The 20,683-nt window shown below is 54.8% G+C and overlaps 1 protein-coding gene across 1 annotated transcript; it reads left to right on the top strand.

Moving 5' to 3' along the window:
* Nucleotides 1-2,963: 2,963 nt before the first annotated feature.
* LOC142358827 (centrosome-associated protein CEP250-like) lies at nucleotides 2,964-10,051 on the top strand. Its single transcript, XM_075410923.1, has 8 exons — nucleotides 2,964-3,403; nucleotides 3,567-3,649; nucleotides 4,812-4,977; nucleotides 5,704-5,810; nucleotides 7,199-7,426; nucleotides 8,487-8,631; nucleotides 9,516-9,709; nucleotides 9,813-10,051. The coding sequence occupies exons 1-8, from the start codon at nucleotides 3,248-3,250 to the stop codon at nucleotides 9,895-9,897; spliced, it is 1,164 nt and encodes a 387-aa protein (XP_075267038.1). The 5' UTR covers nucleotides 2,964-3,247; the 3' UTR covers nucleotides 9,898-10,051.
* Nucleotides 10,052-20,683: the final 10,632 nt, after the last annotated feature.

Raw genomic sequence — 20,683 nt, 5'->3', positions numbered from 1 at the left:
TAACCTGAAATGACAGGGTGTTTGGCGCGTACATTTGGAGGAGAGATCCCCCGTGTGCCCGGCGCCGCAATAAAGAATAACTGCTTAATAGTCTGCCGAATATTGAGTCTTCAGTTCCAGCTTTTCACAGCATCACCACGGTCACTGGCCGTCCCGGGGAGGGGTGGAAGAAGTGCCCAGGTCCCTCAAGAAGGAAACCCTCCCAGCTGCCCAGGGTGAGGTTTCCCCCCCAGCTCACCTCTGCTGCTGCGAGCGCGGCTCCTGGGTGCCCCGGCTGCCTGAAGCTGGCAGGGCCAGGGATAATCCTTGAGGGGCTCTGGGGTCGAGCACAGAGAGCTGCAACAAACAATCCCCCGAACACCACCAGCACTTGAAGCCCTCCCTCGACACTCCAGACCTCACAAACGTGCTCAGCTACAGTGCAGGCACAACTCAGCTGGGTGGGATTCAGCCGCCCGTATATAAGCAGCGAGGGACACCTGGGCACAATCTATTGCTTGGAGATGCTATAGCTCATTGCTAGGTGACATCAGACGCCATGAAACATGAACTATTAACAATGAAAACTTGAGAGAGAGGAAGTAGAAGGTAAATGACATGTTTTAACATGATTTTTTATTTGTGATAGTAGTATTTCAAAATGGAAGAAAGCTGGGGAGACATTGTGAGAGTTTTTTATGCTCTACAAGTCCTATTTTAAGCATCTCTCTCCTAATTTCACCTCAGTCCCTTTCCTGTGCTGCTCAAAGTTGCTTTTCCAGCTCTTATGACTCCAGATTTTATTTACCTCATGGCAGGACAGGCCTTATTTTCTGTTGATGCCTCACTACTCCTGCGCTTTTTGTTTCACAGAGTTTGGGTACTTCTAACTTCTCTGGAGCTGAGGATACTTTGTAACAGAAAGGTTGTTTAAAACAATAGTAATTTCATCAGCCAAAATACAAAGGGCAGAGCCTGAACATTGAGGCAAATTTGTAGAAGATAATTTCTCTGTTCAATGTGTTGTGAATAGAAAGCTTACTGTCCTTTGTGATTTCACTGTCTGAGTAATGCAAAGCCAGGCTGTTGTGCCACCAGCCTGGTCCTTCCTGCTGGTGAGGAACCAACAGTGGTCTCCACCAAGGCCACTTTTTTTTTTTTTTTTTTTCTGACAGATGGTATGCTTGGATCATACAAGATAAGCTGGTACCACGGCTGGCAACAGAAAAGACTTCAGAAGATCCATGAGGAAATGATGTTGGACTTTTCAGAACTAAAAAAGCTTCTGATCTAACTGTAATGTGAAAGATGACCAAACCCAATTCAGAGTGCTCTTTAATCACAGGATTTCAGGATAGATTAATGTGAATGAGAATGTTAAGGCTTACCTGAAACCTCAGTGTCTGAAAATTATATCCCTCCTTATTTCAAACCCTACTGCCAGAATCTTTGGTGGTGGGCTTTTTTTTCTCCTTTCTGGCCAGTGGGAAGGAAATATGCAAGTGAGTTTATTGCAGAAGCGTTGGCATAAGCCTTCATCAAATGAGCATTTACTTGCAATCGAACTGTTCTCTCTTGGATGCCAAACAATCAGAAAAGACGTACCTGGAAGCTGCAACGTTCTTGTTTGATTTTAACAGTCTGTGTGGCCTCATGAGATTTGTGTCTCGTTTCTTTGCTTTCATGGATCATTTTAAATAAACATTACCATATAATTCCACACCGCAATGTAAGGATCACTGCTTCACTAAATACAGGCATTAAAAGAAACACAGGGAGGACAGAATCCAGACGCAGTGGGAGGACAACACCGGTTCTCCTTTGGCAGACGACACTTGATCAGAGAAGCTGTGGGGGGGTCTGGCACCACAAAGAAGCCAAACCTTTTCAAACTGGTAGCAGCAGACAAGTGAATTCCTGTCTCACTTATCCATTTCATTGAGGACTCACTTAGTCCTTCTTCGCGGTCAGAAACCCGACAGTTCTGTGACCCTCAAAGGAAAGTTTCAAATAGAAAGACAAACCTGACGACAAATTCCCATCAGTTTTACCTGTCAGATACATTTCAAGACCATTCCCTTGTGCTGAGACTCGGCCCAGAGCTCTTCCCTCGCCCCCAGCCCGGCCCTCCCCTGGCGCAGCCGCAGCCCATTCCCAGGACGCGCCCGCACAGAGCCCCGCAGACGTTTCCTCGGCCAGTCCGGAAATCGCCGGCGCCACCTGAAACCTCCCCCCCTCCTTCCCCCCGCGCGGGGCTGGGCCCCCTCTCCGGGCGCCCCTTCCCGCCCCGGCGCCGCCGCCAGCGCGCCTCGCCCTGGCGCTCCCCGTCACGTCACGGTCTCGGAGCCGGCGGTGCCGGGACGGCCTCTCCCCCGCGGCGGCTCCGCAGCCGTCGGCCGGCAGCGAGGAGGGAGCCGCGGCCGCGGAGCGGGCCGGCCCGGCTCTCCCGGCCCCGCGGCCGCCCGCGGAGCGGCCCCCTCGCCGGCGAGCGGGGCCCGTCGGGCGGCGGAGCCCGGCCGCCCCGGGGCCATGGCGGCGCGGAGCCCGGCCTCGCTGCGGCGCCGGCTGCAGAGCTCGCAGGAGGCGCGGCGCCGGCAGGCGGAGCTGGTGCGGCAGCTGCGGGCCAAGGTGCGGAGCGGCGGCCCCCGCCCGGGGGCGGCTGTCCGGGGACGAGCCCTCCCCCACCACCCCGCCGCCGCCGCCCGCCCCGGCGTCCCGCGCGGCCTCCTCCGCACCCCGGCGCGGGGCCGCGGGAGCGGGGGCCGTCCCCGGGGCGGGAGCCGAGGCGGCGGGGCGGGCCCGGGCGGCCTCGGGCAGGGCAGAGGCGGGCGGCGGGGCGGGGTTCGGGGCCCGGCGGGGATCCCGGCGCTGCGCCCGTTCGCGCGTCGTGACTCTGCGTGTCCGTCCAGGTGTGGCAGTAGCGGGCTCGGTGCCGGGAGCGGGAGCGGGAGCGGTGAGTGCGCGGCCGCCGGCGGGAGGCAGCGCGCGCGGAGAGCTCCGCGCAGCCGCGGCGGGGGAGCGCGGGGCTCTGCTGCCCGGGGCCGGGAGAGGCGCCGGCCGTCAGCCCCGCGCGGTGGCCGTGCTGAGGGCAGCCCGCAGCGCCAGAAAACCCTCCCCGGAGGGGTTTTGGTGCTGTGGAGGAGCGCCCGCCTGCTGGGCAGCGCTTGTCTCGGGAGAGGGCTGCGCTGCCCGCTGCGTTGCGGGGCTGTCTCTGGACGAGAACCGGGGGAACGCGGCGTTCTGGCAGGCACGAACGCCGGCGCTCCACATGCAGAGCCGGCTTCTGTGCTTTGTGTTCTACTTCTCGGCTAAAGCAAACCTAGGACACGGAGGGCAGGAGAGGATTCCCAGGCTTCAGGTCTGCGGGAGCACTCGCGGTTATGAGCTGCAGCAGCGGGAAACTGAGGAGAGCTACTCCCACCGAGTAAGCCCCGTCCCCTCCCTTCTTCTCCCTGGTCACGACACCATGGTGCCAGGAAGAAGCCACGAGCTCCTGAGATACCAAGCCAATGGAGGGGAATGCGATGGATGCTAACAGTAGTGAAGGGAACACAAGAATCTGACAAAACGTTTCCTTTCTTCTCCAGGGATCCCCTCCAGGCAGGTGGGAAGCCAGAGGCGACCGGAGCCTGGAGAAAGCGCTGCTTCGGCTGGAAGAGGAGCATCAAAGGTAAAAGGAAGCAGCGTTACCTCACACTGGGTGTCCTGGATGCTCATGGAAGCGATGGGAAACCTGTCAGCGCTACCCAGTCTCCCCAGGTGAAGCAGCTGGGCAAGCCGCTTTGGAAGGAGAAAGGCCCACAGTCTGTTCTGGGGTGCTGTAACAGCGTTGTGTGCTGAACGGCTCCGTTCTGAGTGGGGCTTTGTTCTGGGTGACCGGCAAAGGTCCCCTTCCAGCCTAAATTCTTGTGCGATTCAGTAGGTGAGCTACTCAGCAGAGCCCCGTTTTGGGCTGAGAATCAAGCCCTGACATCCCGAACACTTCACGGCGCAGGTGCTTTGCTCCTTGGTTTTACCTGAACAGCATCTCCTGTGCTTGGGTCAGAGTCTCCCAGCAGAGCACTTGGCACCACAGGCACCTTCTGCCACCTTTCTTGCTCTACTTCTCTTTTTTCCTGTGCCCAAGAGGGAAGTTGCGTGTGGTGTGAAAGGCATCTACATGTTGTGTTGCGTACGTTGAAAGCTGAGGTGGGAGAAGCACAACTCCTGTTCTGATCCAGGAACTTGGCGTGTGTGCTTGTTCCCAGGGCAGCAGTTCTTGAAATGTCGCTCATGAAACGTTTGCTGGACGAGATGTTAGTCTGTGGCCCCAAAAGTTGTTAACCCGCAGTGCTTGACCGTTCAGTTTTCTGTTGAAAGTTAAGTGTAGAGCTGTTTCCCCTGCGTATATGGGGCTGCCTTTGTGGCATGCGGTTTCCTGGATCAGCAAGGTGGGGTCCTTGCTACAGGTCTGACAGAGGGTGTAGGACAAGGACAGGGCGAGGCTTAACAAGAAGGTGAGGGCTGCGGTGGGAGAGGTGGCCAGGACAAGGACAGAGAAAAGTGATGCATCCAGTGATCAGGCAGCACGAAGCGGAGGCAGGATGTTAGTTGTGGGCATCCTCAGAGTTGAAGAGGAGAGGGGAACCGAAACTGTAGATGGAAATGGAAGGCTCAAAGGAAGGAGAAGCAGATGGGTTTGCTGTGACAGGGTGGTCTTCCTTAATCCTAGAAAGCACTTTTACTGCCTCTCAGTTTGACGAGAAAGCGTTGAAGGAGCTGGAAAATCACTGGGATGCTACTTGTGGGTAGCAGTTGTTGAGCGACCTCCTTGCTGCTTCTCCCGTTCCAAGGTGTGAGGATCTGGCAGAAGCGAACACTCTGGTGCAGAAGCACCTCGATCAAGTAAACGTGGTCAACTCAGCCCTCCAAGAAGACACTGGGAAACTGGTGGCGGATTGGATGAGGGCCCAGGAGGAACTGGAACTGAAGGAGAGCGAGTGGCGCGCTGACCGTGAGGTAAGGACAGGCTACGGCAGTGTCAGATGTGATGCCAGAGGGGAGTGGGAATGCATTGTATTTCTGTCATAGAGGGCTTGCCGTGTGCTAGTTGTAGCTCTGTTGAGGACATGTCCGTGTGGAATAGCAGCAGAGAGGGGTGTGAGATGGAGGAGTGGCAGCAAATCTTGGTGAGGGAAGTTGCCCACATGCTGTGACCGTACTGCTCGGTGTTAAAGGCGAGTGCTTGCTGTTTCTGGGCACTGCAGGGCAGTCACATGTGAACGCTCGTCTTTTTAAGCACTGCTAAATCTGTGTCCACAGCAGTGGAGACCAGAGAGGTCTGTGTGTTTTCCCACTCGGAGTAGCCACCAGGAGAACAAGACAGGCCTCCCTCACCAATAGCCTGTCGCAAGCAAATCTGACGCTGGTCTTGGAGGGGCTTGTTTTTATCTTCCTCCACTGAGACTGTAGGACACCTCTGCAAGGCAAGATGGTGGATCAGGATCAGTTTGCTTTGCTGATAGCCACCCCTGCAGGAGAAGCGTGGATGTTCTCTGCTTTGAAGTCATGTGGCAGGTCTGCAGAGGGTGCTTCTGTGGGGCCTGTGCAGTCCTTGGTGCCTCTGTTGGAGTTGTTGTCGAAGGAGACCTGGTGATCGTGGTTGTGCTCTCTCCTATCGGAAGGACTTGTACAGCGACAGCGAAGGCTGAATTGGCTTTTTTTTTTTTGTCTTTGCATGTTTAGCTTCATGACAGCTACGTCAGGGGTGAACAGAACCATCTGCTCAGCCTCTGGCGTCAGGTGGTAACCTTGCGCCATCATTGCCTGGAAATGAAGACTGCCATTGACCGGTGAGTAGAAGTGAAGGCTGGATCTCTTGCAGAAAAAAATGTATCCTCCCTTCCCACCTGCTTTTTGAGCCTCGGTGTTACGGTCGTTGCGGCTAAAGATCTGATTTCTCCTTCTGAAGTAATGCCATTAAGCATGCTTTAGGTTTATCTGAAACCAGCATCAAACAAAAGGATTCTGAAAATAGCCTGAGGGGCTCAGTCTGTGAGCAGTGCAGAGGTCCTGAACAGATGAACTTGACTATGGTGATCTTTGGGCACATTAACACAGACACGGGCATACATGGACAAGAAGAGACTCACCAAGGCTGTGCATGCCGTGTGCGGAGCGGCCCGTTTTGTCAAGTGATTAAGATCTGCCTTAAATGTCACTGGGTTTCTTTTCCCACCGCTCCTGATGGAAATATCATTCATCAATACACATGTATGTTGTGGTTTTGCCTCAATTTGCAGCAAAGAACCTATGCAGTTACTCTCTCACTCCTCCCCCCTCCCCGGTGGGATGGGGAGGAGAATCAGAAGGAAAAAAGGCAAAAACTCATGGGTTGGGATGAGAACAGTTTAAGAGAATGGCGAAGGGAGAAGAAAACAACAATCAACAATACTGATAAAAAGCGTGTACAACATGCAATGTTCTCACCACCCGATGCTCAGCTTGCTCCTGAGTAGCAAAAGCCCCTCCTTCAGCCAGCTCCCCACTTAAATACTGAGCATGACATCGCATGGTATAGAATACCCCATTTGATTGGCTGTTTGGGTCAGCCCAGCCAGCTCCTTGTGAAAATTAACTCTATCCCAGCTGAATGCAGGACAGTATATATGTATATATTTTTCTTTTCCCTTCTCATTTCCAGCTTACATTTATTCTGGTCAGTTTGCATCCACTTATTCCCATACCAACATTGCTGAGAGAAAGAATGGCTTCTCTACCCTGTTACTGCATTTATCCAATGTATCTTGCTTAGTTTGATACCTCCCTTTTGTGATTGTTTTCTTGTTCTTGGGCTCTCTGAGGTTCCTTTCTCACAGCTGCCTTCTATACAACGAAAAAGAGCGTGGCCATAACAGTACCTTCTTCCGGTGTCATCTTCAGACTCTGGGTTACCGTCAGCCATTTGCCTTCTTTGATTCTGAGCGTTCCTTAACATGTAGAGTATGCCTGACCTCCTGGTTAATTCTTGAAGCCTTCTGGCTGTTGCATACATTTCTTCTCATCTCGGAGGAGAACATAGACTCATTCCTCAGCCATCAAAGAGACCCATTGCTCAGCTATCGAGATGTGTCCCGATCCCAAAGTGTCAGACGAATGGTTCCTCCCCAGTGAAGAAGTCACCTTTCCTGTCAGCTTTTACCATTACACAATTATTAGCTCCTTCTTTATTTTTCTGCAGAGATCTGTCAGAGCTGAAAGCAGAGCAAATGAGGCTTTCTGGATCTCTGCTTGTAAGCTGCTCCTGCCTAAACTCTGGCACACAGCTCTGGGAGTCCATCACTGCACGTAGACCTGTCCTGAAGGATGAGGCACAGCCGCAAGTGGAGCAGGACATAAGCCCGAAGACTTGGGAAGTGATGTGCTTACAAGTCACGGGGGACCTGGAGAAAACAGAGCTTCAGCACAGGTAAACGTGCTTTAGACTTTGCTATTACCAGCATTCTCTTTTGTGGGTGCTTCTTGGATTCCTAGATGGGTTGTGTCCACGTGTAAAACACGCCCGTTCTCCACAGCCTTGTTTCTGTCCCTAGTCGAACCATTGCCTTCAACAGAACGGGCAGAAAGAACCGTCTGACTGACGGAAGCTCTTCTGAGTAAGACAAGACTGGAGAAGAGATTGCATATTGCAGTGTTTTTGTGGTTGTCTGATTCTTGGTGAGAACTTGAGACCAGCACAAAGAGAACTCTGTCTCTTGTGCAGCCCCAGGGCTGTGCTAAAGGAGCTGGGAGAAATTTGCATAGGACCATCATCAGCAAAATAGCACGCCTGCACTGATGTTTCCTTGCAAGAGTGAGTGCAGAAGGCCTCTGGAGCAAGAGTGCCATTTTGCAACGTCACCACTCGTAGTAGCCTGAATCGTCCTGTGATCCTACGATTATTGGATTGGAAATTGATACACATCTCCCTCCCAAATAGATTGCAAGCTCTTGCATCGTTTCTCTGCTGCAGGCCAAAGAAATTGTGGGAATCACAGTGTAGACTTTAAAAGTCTGTCTTAGCCAAAGAAGAACTTTTGGACAGTGTTTTATCCAGCATATGAAAGAGGAGAGAGAACTAACGGGCAGGAAGCTGTTAGCTACCTGAAGGGAGGTTGCAGCAAGGTGCGTGTCAGCCTCTTTTCCCAAGTAACAAGGGATAGGATGAGAGGAGATGACCTCGAGTTGCGTCAGGGGAGGTTTAGGTTGGATGCTAGGAAAAATTTCTTCCCCGAAAGGGTTATCAAGCGTTGGAACAGGCTGCCCAGGGAAGTGGTTGAGGCACCATCCCTGGAGCTGTTTAAAAGACGTGTAGACGTGGTGCTGAGGGACATGAGTGAGCGGTGGACTCGGCAGTGTTAGGTTTACAGTTGGACTCGGTGATCCTAAAGGTCTTTTTCAACCTCAAGGGTCTATGATTCTCTACTCTTGGTTTTGTAAATGAGAATGTTTTTACATGAAAAGCTTGTATGTCTTTCCCCTTCTCACAGACTGAAGGACTTAGCTGCACTTGAAGGAAAACATTTCTCCTTCCAGACTGAGCTGGTAGTCGCAAGAGAGACACTGGAGGGATCGCACCTCCAGAGCGATCTGCTGAAGCAAGAGAAACATCAGCTTGCTCCGACACTGGAAAAGGTATGGTCACCTTCTTCCTAGGCAGCACTTGTGGGAGAGGGACCTGTGAGGGCAAGACCACCACAGACACCGTTTCTGGTAGCAGAAGGCAGGGACAACGTTGGTCTCCTACTCTCACATGTGGCTAAAGAAGCAAACAGCGTAGCTCTTCACCCTTTTTCCAAGGCAAAAACCAACAGGGATGCATGTTTCTATTTACACTTTTTTGTGGTGAAGCTTGCAACTTTTAAAACTCCATTTGTTCGAGACTAGAGAGCAGGACAAAGTTCCAAGTCAAAGTCTGCTCTCTTGTACTGCTAAGAATGGGAATGACACCTTGCAGTTGTTGAAGTTGTATTTTAAGACCTACAGGCAGCTTTGACTTGCTAGAGCCTCTTTAGGCCTTGAGGAAGAGGATGAGAAACAGCTGATCCCACAAGACTGTTTCCTCTGGACTAGCTGATTTTGGTACAGTGGAAAAAGAGCTTGGGAGAATCGCATCACTGGAGGAGACAAGGGAGTCTGCCATCACTGCAGTGTGAGTTTCATAATGTACTATCTTGGGTATTATGGGATAGCTTTGAGAGGAGAAGTGTTTGTTTCTGGTGGTCTGTGGTCTGTTCGACAGTCTTAGTTTTGGAGTACGTGGCATGTTTAGCAAATACCCAGCAGAGGTGTTACACTGAAGAAAAAACCTGAAAAATCACAGTTAATCTTCAAGCTTGAATGCCAGCGAGGTGTATTAGACAACTTCCTTGTGCCAGACAAGTAAACGCTATTTTTGCCATGACCTACTGTACAGAGTCCAGGAGCTGTTTCTCCTCCAGCTGACTGAGAAGCGGCACTGGGTAGCTCTGCCCAGAGCTCCAAGAAAGGGCTCTAACTGCGTTTTGTCCCACTTTCAGGTTTACCGCCAGCAAGAGTCAGCTAGCAGTGCTCGGGAGCAGTTGCGCCAGGAGTCCTCTCGCCAAGGGCACGCACTGGCCAAGGCGTCCAAGGAGAAGAAGCTGCTGGTGCAGGAGAAGGCTGCCCTAGAGCTGCGACTGGCAGCCATGGAGTGGGACAGGCAAGGCCTTTCCGAGCAGCTGGCAGAGGCCAGGTAAAGGCAGGGAGGAGACCCTAGTCAGGACGTTATTTAATGTCTGTAATTATAAGGTGGTAATCGTTACACAAGGATTTATGGCATCCTGTGTGCTTTTCAGATGTTTTCACCTTCCATGGAGAGAAAATGGAAGAATCTTGAGCAAAAAAACCCAGTATACTGTGATGTGGATGTTATTTTTCTGACAGCTGAAGCTAACAAAGCTCTCCTGAGCCTTGGGCTTGTGTTTATGCCCCCTTGCACACTCTTGTGGGAAGTCCAGAGCTAGCCAATATAATTCCTCAATATCTGGTACCTTGGCTCTGCATTGAGGAATAATTAAACCATGCAGACGTGTACTGAAACTTGAAGCTTCTCTCTGGCTTTCGCTTCTTGTTCTGTGCATTTGAACATAGATCTTGCCTTATCAAGTAGTTTGACACGAGATCTTCAGAATTCAAGGCTGTTACATACAGACATTGTGAGTAGGACACTGCCATTTCGGGTGAAGCTGGAGGCTCCTGCTGAAAATCTTGAGGGCCTTCTGTTCCTAAGCTAACTCTTGTTAGCTGTGGTGCCGGACCTAGAGTTGGTTACCCCAGCCGCAGGGAAGCATCTTTTGACTTCTGGCCAGTCTTTGGGAATTCTTGCACATCATTGGTGTCGGGGTCCTGCAGTCCTTAGAACATGCTCTTTAGAGACAGATGTTGTGGTGATGTTGTACAGGGAAGGAGCCAAATTCTGTCCTTCTGCTGTATCAGGTTTATAAGATCAAATGCGACAAGTTCTGCTTTTCCAACAAACCCCAGGAAACAACTCAACATGTCGAGATGTTTGTCCTCCTCTTAGATGTGTTTTTAGAAGACTCCTGAACTTGTGGAGCTGTACGAGTGGTGTTTTAGAGACTGTTTGTTGTACTTCTTGACTTTTGTGGTTCACCGTTCCAGAGTAGGTTGTTAGCAAGGCAGATAAACACCATTTTGACTTAGTCTGTCTCTTGAGAGCTGCTGCTTCTTCTGAGCTCCAGCTTCTCTTATTTAATCCTGATGATTTATGTTTTGTCACTGGGCTGCAGCAACTCTTCTTGCAGGATGTTGTTCTCAAGAGCCTTTTGTTGTCACACTTTGGAACTCTGTCTTTTCTGTTTGGTTTTAGATCCTGACTTTGATTTATCCTTAAAATGGAGCATATTTACTTTGGCTTGCCAGAGACTGGCGTAATCAGAAATAGGTGCTTGTTCTCCTTCTTGAAGATACATCCTCCATTGTCCATCCAAGTTGTGAAATCCTGCTGTTGTGCGTTGATTGCTGTTCCACTCGGGTGCTCCTTTACCCTGAAGGACATTATCCTGATGGCATCCCTGTACCAGTTAGGCAGTGCTGTGTGTTGTAGGAACCTGGCACACAGATGCTGTGTGAAGTCAGGGAGGTACCACAACCCCGTGTGCCATAGGCAGCAGTTGCTTGAAGTCTGTGGATGTAACAGTTTGCCCCTGCAGGTCTACAACTTCCATTCTAAGGAGCGAAAAGCCATTTGGGCTACTGCCTACTTAGTTACCAACGCTTCAAGAAAAGCAGCAAGTTTTTCCTCTTGAACTTCCCACAGTTTAAACTGAAGGATGCCTGTCTCTGCTTTCAGGTAGTCCGTGTTCAGCTGAAATCGAGTTCAGATTTCTTACAGACTCTGCTACATGCATGAGACTTTACTGTATCATCTGATGTGTTTCTTTAGTCCCTTTGAAATACAGGGAGTCTGAAAAATTCCCTACCTATATGAGCAGCATTAAAAAGGCACAAGTCAGCCAGGGAAATGCTCTTCTTCTGTCCCCGTGCAGAGCAAGGTGGAAGTGCTGATGAGATAAGGGCTGTGAGCAGCGGCTGAGCATTTGCTTGCTGGCACAGACTTTGCGGGCACAGAGGCCTGTGTGTTGTAGATCAGACAACAGCAGTTTAGGACTTGGCTCTTGAGGTCAAATCTGCCTGGGCTTTCTGTGTTACGCTAAGTGAGAAGGAAAGCCTGGGCATTCCCTGGAAGGGGTCTGCATTGCTATCTGCAGTTGCAGAAATAAGCCTCTGCTATTTTAAGAAACCACACCCAAATAGTCCTGGCGGGGAAGGCAACTGGCAGGGTACAGCCGTCCCTTCTGGCAACTCAAGTAGTGGGCATCGCTCTTCCAGGAGATATTCTAGCCGTGGTTACCACCCGTGGTAAAGCTGTTGCTCGAAGGAGTGTGAAGACCGAGACAGAGGCCCCACACAAGAACGCGGGTGTCCAGGTCTCTGGCTGCAGGGAGTGCCTGAGCCTGGCGCTCGTACCGGAGGACAGCAGAGACAACGGCTGTGTTCGGTGCAAGCAGGTGAATGACCTGCTCAGCCTGGTGGCAGAGCTGAAGGAGGAAGTGGAGAGGCTGAGGAGCATCCGGGAGTGTGAGAGGGAGATCGACTGGTGGAGCCGCACCCTGCCCTCCCTGAGGCCGAGGCAGCAGGAGGCGGCTCCACAGAAAGCAGAGAACCCCCTACCCTCTTGCCACCGAGCAGAAAGAGGGGGCCCAAGAGATGGGGGGGAATGGAAACAGGTCCCTGCTCGGAGGGGCAAGCGAATCTCCCCCCGGCCTCCCTCAGCTGCCCAGTTGCCCTTAAGCAACAGATACGGGGCTCTGGAATGTGAGGGACCGGCCACAGAGGATGTGGGTGAAGGTGAAGCTCCATCCAGGGGGTTGCCCAGAACGAGTCAGACAGCCCCAAGAATTACAACTGCCTTGGCTAAGAAAAAAAGGAGGGTCATTGTCATAGGTGATTCCCTTCTGAGGGGAACAGAGGGCCCGGATCTGCCGACCGGACCCATCCCACAGGGAAGTCTGCTGCCTCCCTGGGGCCCGGGTTAGGGATGTTGCTAAGGAACTCCCTGGTCTGGTGCGGCCTACTGATTACTACCCCCTTAGTAATGCAGGTTGGCGGGGACGGGATAGCAGAAAGAAGTCCCAAGGCCATCAAAAGGGACTTCAGGGCACTGGGGCGATTGGTTGAGGGATCAGGGGTGCAGGTGGTGTTTTCCTCCATCCCTTCAGTGGCAGGGAACAGCACTGAAAGGGGCAGGAAAACTCACCTGGTTAACAGGTGGCTCAGGGACTGGTGCCATCGGTCAAATTTTGGCTTCTTTGATCACGGGGAGGTGTACACAGCACCGGGCCTGCTGGCGACAAGTGGAACTCAGCTATCAAAAAGGGGAAAAAGAATTCTTGGCCACGAGCTGGCGGGGCTCATTGAGAGGGCTTTAAACTAGGTTTGAAGGGGGAAGGGGATATTGCCCAGCTCACTAGGGATGAGCCTAGGCTTGGCGTGCCAAGGCCAGGGGTGAGATTGACAGCCCAGCTCAAGTGTGTTTACACCAATGCACGTAGCATGGGCAATAAACAGGAGGAGCTGGAAGCGATTATACAGCAGGACGGCTACGACTTGGTCGCCATCACAGAAACGTGGTGGGACAACTCGCATGACTGGCATGCTGTCATAGATGGCTACAGACTCTTTAGGAAAGACAGACCAACAAGGAGAGGTGGGGGAGTTGCTGTATATGTGAGGGAGCAACTAGAATGCATTGAGCTTGGCCTGGGGGCAAATGAGGAACAAGTTGAAAGCTTGTGGGTTAGAATTAAGGGACAGGCTCATAAGGGTGACATTACGGTGGGTGTGTACTACAGGCCACCTGACCAGGAGGAGGAGGTTGATGAGGCCTTCTACAGACAGCTGCAAGCAGCCTCACAGTCACAGGCCCTGGTTCTCATGGGGGGCTTCAACCACCCTGACATCAGCTGGGAAGACCATACAGCTAGGCAGGCGCAATCCAGGAGGTTCCTACAGAGCATCGATGATAACTTTCTGATGCAAGTGGTGGAGGAACCAAAAAGGAAAGGCGCGCTGCTGGACCTTGTGTTAACAAACAAGGAGGGACTGGTGGAGGATGTGAAGGTTGGAGGTAGACTCGGCTGCAGTGACCATGAAATGGTTGAGTTCAGGATCCTGCGTGGAGGAAGCAGGGCGATAAGCAGGATCAAAACCCTGGAACTCAGGAGGGCTGACTTTGCCCTCTTCAAGGAGCTACTGGGAGGAAGCCCGTGGGCCAGGGCTCTCGAAGGCAGGGGGGTCCATGAGTGCTGGTCGCTCTTTAAACAACACTTCTTCCATGCACAGGAGCAATGCATCCCCCTGAGAAAGAAATTTAGCAAAGGAGGCAGGAGACCTGCATGGTTAAACAAGGAGCTTCTAGCGGAGATCAGGCAGAAGAGAAAGGTCCATGGAATGTGGAAAGAGGGGCAGGCCACTTGGGAAGAGTACAGAAACGTGGTGAGAGCGTGCAGGGATGCGACGAGGAAGGCCAAGGCTCACCTGGAATTGAAGCTGGCAAGGGATGTCAAAAACAACAAGAAGGGCTTCTTCAGCTACATCAGCAGCAAAAGGAAGGCTAGGGACAACGTGGGGCCGCTGCTGAATGAGGCGGGTGTCCTGGTGACGGAGAATGCGGAGAAGGCAGAGCTACTGAATGCCTTCTTTGCTTCAGTCTTCAGTGCTAAGACTGGCCCTCAGGAATCCCAGGCCCCGGAGGTAAGAGAAGAAGCCTACAAAGAGGACGACTTTCCCTTGGTCGAGGAGGACTGTGTGAGGGATCGCTTAAGCAATCTGGACGTCCACAAATCCATGGGCCCCGATGGAATGCACCCACGAGTGCTGAGGGAGCTGGCGGATGTCATTGCTGAGCCACTCTCCATCATCTTGAGAGGTCCTGGAGGACAGGAGAGGTGCCTGAGGACTGGAGAAAGGCCAATGTCACTCCAATCTTCAAAAAGGGCAAGAAGGAGGACCCAGGGAACTACAGGCCGGTCAGCCTCACCTCCATCCCTGGAAAGGTGATGGAGCAGCTTATCCTGGAGGCCATCATGAAGCAAGTGGAAGAAAAGAAGGTTATCAGGAGTAGTCAGCATGGATTCACCAAGGGGGAATCATGCCTGACCAATCTAATAGCTTTCTACGATGACATGACTGGCTGGGTAGACGAAGGGAGAGCCGTGGATGTTGTCTACCTTGACTTCAGCAAGGCTTTCGACACAGTCTCCCATGATATCCTCCTAGGGAAGCTCAGGAAGTGTGGGCTGGAGGAGTGGTCGGTGAAGTGGATAGAGAACTGGCTGAATGGCAGAACTCAGAGGGTTGTCATCAGCGGCGCTGAGTCTAGTTGGAGGCTGGTGACAAGTGGTGTCCCCCAGGGGTCAGTACTGGGCCCAGTCTTGTTTAACTTCTTCATCAACGACCTGGATGAAGAGTTAGAATGTACCCTCAGCAAGTTTGCTGACGACACCAAACTGGGAGGTGTGGTAGATACACCGGAAGGCTGTGCTGCCATTCAGCGTGACCTGGATAGGCTGGAAAGCTGGGCAGAGAGGAACCTGATCAGGTTCAACAAAGGCAAATGCAGGGTCCTGCACCTGGGGAGGAAGAACCTCATGCACCAGTACAGGCTTAGGGTGGACCTGTTGGAGAGCGGCTCTGTGGAGAGGGACCTGGGTGTCCTGGTGCACGACAGGTTAACCATGAGCCAGCAGTGTGCCCTGGCTGCCAAGAAAGCCAATGGGATCCTGAGGTGCATCAAGAAGAGTGTGGCCAGCAGGACGAGGGAGGTTCTCCTTCCCCTCTACACTGCCCTAGTGAGGCCTCATCTGGAGTACTGTGTCCAGTTCTGGGCTCCCCAGTTCAAGAAAGATGAAGAGCTACTGGAGAAAGTCCAGCGGAGGGCTACGAGGATGGTGAGGGGACTGGAGCATCTCCCCTACGAGGAGAGGTTGAGGGAACTGGGCTTGTTCAGCCTGAAGAAGAGAAGGCTGCGAGGGGACCTTATAAATGCCTACAAATATCTGAAGGGTGGGTGTCAGGAGGATGGGGCCAAGCTCTTTTCAGAGGTGCCCAGTGACAGGACAAGGGGCAGTGGGCACAAACTGAGGCACAGGAAGTTCCGTCTGAACATTAGGAAGAACTTCTGCCCTCTGAGGGTGACGGAGCACTGGAACAGGCTGCCCAGGGAGGTTGTGGAGTCTCCTTCTCTGGAGATATTCAAGACCCGCCTGGACAAGGTCCTGTGCAGCTTGCTGTAGGTGACCCTGCTTCGGCAGGAGGGAAGGAGTGGTGCGGGCTCTCCCCCTTGGCCGGGAGGTCCCTGCGCCCAGAGGGAAAGGAGCGAGTGCGGGGTGCAGGCTGGCGGCGATGGGCTGCAGCAGCGGGCAGGGGCACAGATGCCAGCCCTACACGCTGGGCATTGCGGGCAGGGGCCTCGTCCAGGCTGGGGCTGGGGCTTCGGGGCCGTCCTTACCAGGCACTTGCCGACTGCCCACGTCTGCTCCTCCTCCCTCAGCAGCTCGTGGAGCTTCCAGTTCTTCAGGAACTCGGTCGCTCAAAGCAGGGCTCCCCAGGAGGCCTGCAGAGCAGCAGAGACTGGGAGGTGGTGGGGCAGCCCAGGGCACAGGGCCTGCGGCCCCTGCACCCGGGCAAGGCTCAGGGCCGGAGCCAACCGAGCCACCTCCCTCGAGTGACAGAAATCCTCACCTCTGCCACCAGCTGGTTCTCGTCATGCAGGTGGCAAAGCAGTGGGAGCAGGCTCTGTTGCACGTGTGTCTTCAGCGGCTTTCTTCCACCTTCTGCTGCCAACTCCATCACGTATTGGAACAGCTGAATGGAGAGCAGCTGCACGTGGCTGGACTCCTGGTGGAAAGGAGGAGGGCAAGACCTCAGCACCATCTGCTCCAGGCCCAGCTGTGCAGGGGTCTGAGAACGCACAGGGCACCAAGTTCCCTGGCAGCACCCAGCGCCCGTGGTGGGGGGCACAAAGCCTTACGTTGTCGAAGAGTGGCCAGAGCCTCTCAGCCAGCAGCAGAGCGATGTGGCTGGCAATTGGGGCGCCTGTGTCCGTGAGCACCTTCGTGAGCACAAACAGGGTCATCCCCACCACCTCCCCGTCTGCATCCTGCAGTAGCTCTATGAGCCTGGGCAGCAGGAGCCCCAAACTCATGACCTGTGTGGAACAGAACGCCGTGTCACGAAGCCATCAAAGGCTGCGCTGCCAAAGCCGCCCCGGTGATTCGAGCCCACGCTGCGGCCTCGGGACCTAGAAGCCAAAGGGCTGCCCCGAAAGACTCGGCCGGGTGAACGGGGAGGCAGGAGAGCTGGGAGCAGCTGCCACAGCTCCCGAAGCCCAGTCCAAGCTCCTGCGGTTCCCAGCATCCCCCGCCCAGCCCCAGCCCTGCAGCACGGCTTCAGCAGCTGCCCCTGCTCACCATCGAGGGTCTCTCGCAGAGTGCGAGGAGGCTTCTGAGCACCAGGCGCTGCATCACTCTGCGCTCACTCTGCAGCTGCCTTTGGAGGAGCTCCAGGATGCAGTCAGACTGTACCCTTACATCAGGGCAGGCCAGGAGCTGAAACACACAGCGCAGTGCCCAGGGGTGCCCGGCCGGCAGGACCCAGGCACCGTGCAGGGCTGGGTCCAGCCAGCAGCACAGGGCGCGAGCCCAACGGCAGCTGCAGCTACCAGACAGCAGAGTGGTGGGAGGCAGCTCAGCGAGGCAGCGCTCGCCGTCATGCTCACCTCGACAAGGAACGCCATGGCAGAGACCTCCCAGCGTGGCTTCTTCCTGCTGAGCAGGTCCACCAGGTAGTGGGCAATGCTGCCACTCAGCGTCCTGGAGGCACCATGCAACTTGCTCGAGACACGTTGCACCTCTCTGGCAGGGGGAAGAAGACACCGTCGACCCTGAGCAGGGCGGGCAAACCTCTCCTGCGACTGACTCACAGAGGCCTGGCCTTTCCCCACCACCCCTCACCACGAGAAAGGCAGTGCCCAACGCCAGCAAGCTGCTTTTGGGGAGAAGACTGGAGAAACACCCTCCCTACCCTGAAGCTGTCCCTTCCCCTTCAACTACATCCTGCCCACGAGGGACTCATGGCTCCCAGGCTCTGCCCCTGGCCCTCAGGGTACCCTGCCCTGTGCCGGTGGGCTGCCGCGGGTGGGGCTGCCTGCAGACAGGGGACGCCGGCGCTGTGGGAGGTGGCTGCTCCCGTGCACCCACCTCTCCCACGTTTTTCCAGTCTGCTGGGCCATCCCGCAGTGGCAAGCCCCTCTCGCCCACAGCCAAGGGGATTGTGCGGGGCGCCCCGTCTGCAGGGGAGAAGTGGCAGGGGGAGCGGGTCTAAGGGGGCTGTCACCTGGCCAGCAGACCCATTGCGCAGTGGTGGGTCTCAGGGTTGAGGAGTGTTTCCCAGCCATGCTTACGGTCGACTTCAAAGACCACATGCTCGTACCCAACAGAGCAGAGCAGTGCTTTCACGGTCAGCACTGCAAACCTGCGTGCAGAGCAAAGCCCAGGTCACGCTGGGAGCGCAGGCCTCAGCTCCAGGGCCAGATGGGAGGACTGGGATGGGGCACCTGCTGGGGTTGGTGGGAAGGCGGTCTTCCTCTTGGCATTCCCTCCAGCACGTATCAGACTCCTCTGGCATCTGCTCGGTGCTGAGGAACACTTGGAAGAGCAGAGCCAGGAAGAGCTGGTGGAAATGCACCTTCAAGCTCTCTGGGCAGCAGGGCATCTTGAGGATGTCCTGCAGCACCCTGGTTGCCTGCAGAAGACAAAACACCCGGAGATGCGGCTCGGTGCCGAGACATCCCCGTGGCAGGGCCTGAGCGTGGGACAGGGAGGCTCAGGCGCTGCCCTGGGCACCGGGAGACGCAGCGGGAGCACCCAGCCTGGCTGCCCCTGAGCCTGTCCCTCAGCCAGCTTTCCAGCCCGGCGCACGAGGCAGGGAGACGCAGGGGCGCGGAGGGTGGAGAGCCACCCAGAGAGGCGACCCAGGAGGTGAGCAAAAGCCTGGTGCAGAGACTCATGGCCAGCGCAGAGACGTCCGACTTGTCTCCGTCGGAGGTGAACGTGCTGTGCAGCGGCCAGTCCTCCAGCACGCAGAGCAGCTTCAGCACCACCTGCCCGCCGGTCCTGCTCGCTGACAACATCACCCTCCACATGCTCGCAGCAGCTCTGCGGGCCCACAGCTCTGTGTCAGCAGTTTCTCAGCCACAGCGCCTGGGCTTGGGCCACCACGGGTGCCCGGGCTGGCTGCCAGCCCTGCCTCTGCCCACCGCCCCTCGCCGGCAGCACCCAGCGGGCCTGCCCCTGCGGGCAGCAGGCGGCCGAGCAACGGTGCCCTGAGGGACAGGGAGGGAGCATGGCAGCGGGCTCTGGGGCTGACACGCCAGGGCTGCAAAACGCAGGGTCCCGAGGGTCCCGAAAGGCTCCGTCTGCCTGGCAGCCCCCACGGCACGGGCTCTGAAGGCCGGTGAGCCCCGAGCCCTAAAGGCAGGTGGGCCTCGTACCTGTCGCAGCACGGGGCATGGCGCAGGAGGGTCACCACCACATCGTGCGGGTGTGCGTGGGTCAGCTCCAGAAGGGTCTCGGCCAGCCTGTGCTTGCCAGACCCATCCGAGTTGGACGTGAGCCACTGGTAGATGCACCTCACAGTCCTGGGCACCTGCAGGAGACATGGCTGAGGGCCGGAGGGCTGCCAGAGCCAGCCATTTCCCCAGCTTTCCCGAGAAGTGCTTCCCTTCCCACCGCACTGGGCTGGCCTAAAAGGCCCAGCGGACGCGGCTTCAGGGGGCACACGGTCCCCGGGGGGCTCGAGCCCCGGCCACAGGCTCCTTACATGCTGCAGACTGGAGGTGTCACTTTCTACCAGCACGTCCAGCATGGCGGCACAAGATGCGGACGTCACAGGACTCGGAGCCCGCCATGCCGTCGATGGCCGTGATGGTGGCGACTTCATGCCCAGTGAGCTCGAGGGATTCCCAAAACGTCTGCAGGAGAAGGGCGGGCAGGGAAGAGAGGGACGTCACACCGAGTGCCCCGACGGCGGTGCGCGGCTGAGCAGTGAGAGCAGGCCCAGCCCAGGCATCTCATCCCCTCGGGGCCTCCCCACGGCTCAGTTCTCAGGGCCACCGCCTTGTTGCAGGGCCACCGAACCTTGGCTGAGAAGGACCACCGAGTCCACTGTGCAGCACAAAAACTCTTTTTGCTCTCACTAAGAAATATTTATCATTATGGCACTAATAATTTTTCTGTACGTGTTATTCAGAATGTTTCTTCAGCGAGACCAATGCGACTGAAGCGGCTTCACTCACGTTGTTTTTCAACACCTTGCTTTAGTGCTCGGTGACACAGCAATGAGCAGGTCTGGTTCTGGGTTCTGTGTATGGGGATGCTTGGTTTTCTTGGCTTCCATCACTGGAAGAGACACCTTCTGGGGACATGAAGCTCCAAACGCTAGAGGGGCATTGCTGGCTGTGCTTGTTGCGTCCTGATGGACCTCCTGCGTTTCTCAGTCCCACCTTCTCAGTTCCGCAAAGGCTTCTGCAGAAAGTCGGCCGGGAAATTTCCCCCGTGCTGGATGTGGCTCGCTTGTTCCGGCCAACAAATCGTGAGGGCTTGGTGCCTTTCTCTCTTCTTAACAAGTGGCTTCAAACCCCTCTGAAACTCTCAGTCTGGCAGGTGGTTAAGCAGGTTAGGAAATTCTGTCTCCAAGTTTTGGAAGCACAGGGACAGGAGAGCTTTTATGCGTGGCATGGCAGCAAACCCACTCAACGGAAGCGTTTCCAAAGATCTGATTTCAAACTGCCCTCTCCTCAACACGGTTCCCTCCCAAAAGCAGTTACTTGCTCTCTCCTTGACCACACATCACCTTCACCTTGAAGGGACAGATGAAGGGCGTTTATTTTGTTGAAAATATCTGTTGGGTAGTGTACTCCTGGCAGCCAGCCCCTTGCAGAAACTCGCAGAAACAGCCAGCACATCTGGAAGATGTGTCCTTTTGTGCAAGAAAATTTCCCTTTGTGCCACACGTCACTGGAGGGTTTAATTTGCTCTGCCTCTGTATGGACCTTGTAGAGCACCAGCCTGTGGCAGCCTTTGTG

Source organism: Opisthocomus hoazin, chromosome Z (assembly GCF_030867145.1).
Source record: "Opisthocomus hoazin isolate bOpiHoa1 chromosome Z, bOpiHoa1.hap1, whole genome shotgun sequence".
NCBI classification, from domain to species: domain Eukaryota; kingdom Metazoa; phylum Chordata; class Aves; order Opisthocomiformes; family Opisthocomidae; genus Opisthocomus; species Opisthocomus hoazin.
This window is presented reverse-complemented; position numbering and strand designations above follow the sequence as displayed.

What these genes read in the sequence shown, in the direction of transcription:
- LOC142358827 (XM_075410923.1), top strand. Translation starts at nt 3,248, where the DNA reads ATGCAGAGCCGGCTTCTGTGCTTTGTGTTCTACTTCTCGGCTAAAGCA. An exon ending in AGTGGCGCGCTGACCGTGAG is followed by an intron (nt 4,978 to 5,703) that starts GTAAGGACAGGC and finishes TTGCATGTTTAG; the next exon opens with CTTCATGACAGCTACGTCAG. An exon ending in AAAACAGAGCTTCAGCACAG is followed by an intron (nt 7,427 to 8,486) that starts GTAAACGTGCTT and finishes CCCTTCTCACAG; the next exon opens with ACTGAAGGACTTAGCTGCAC.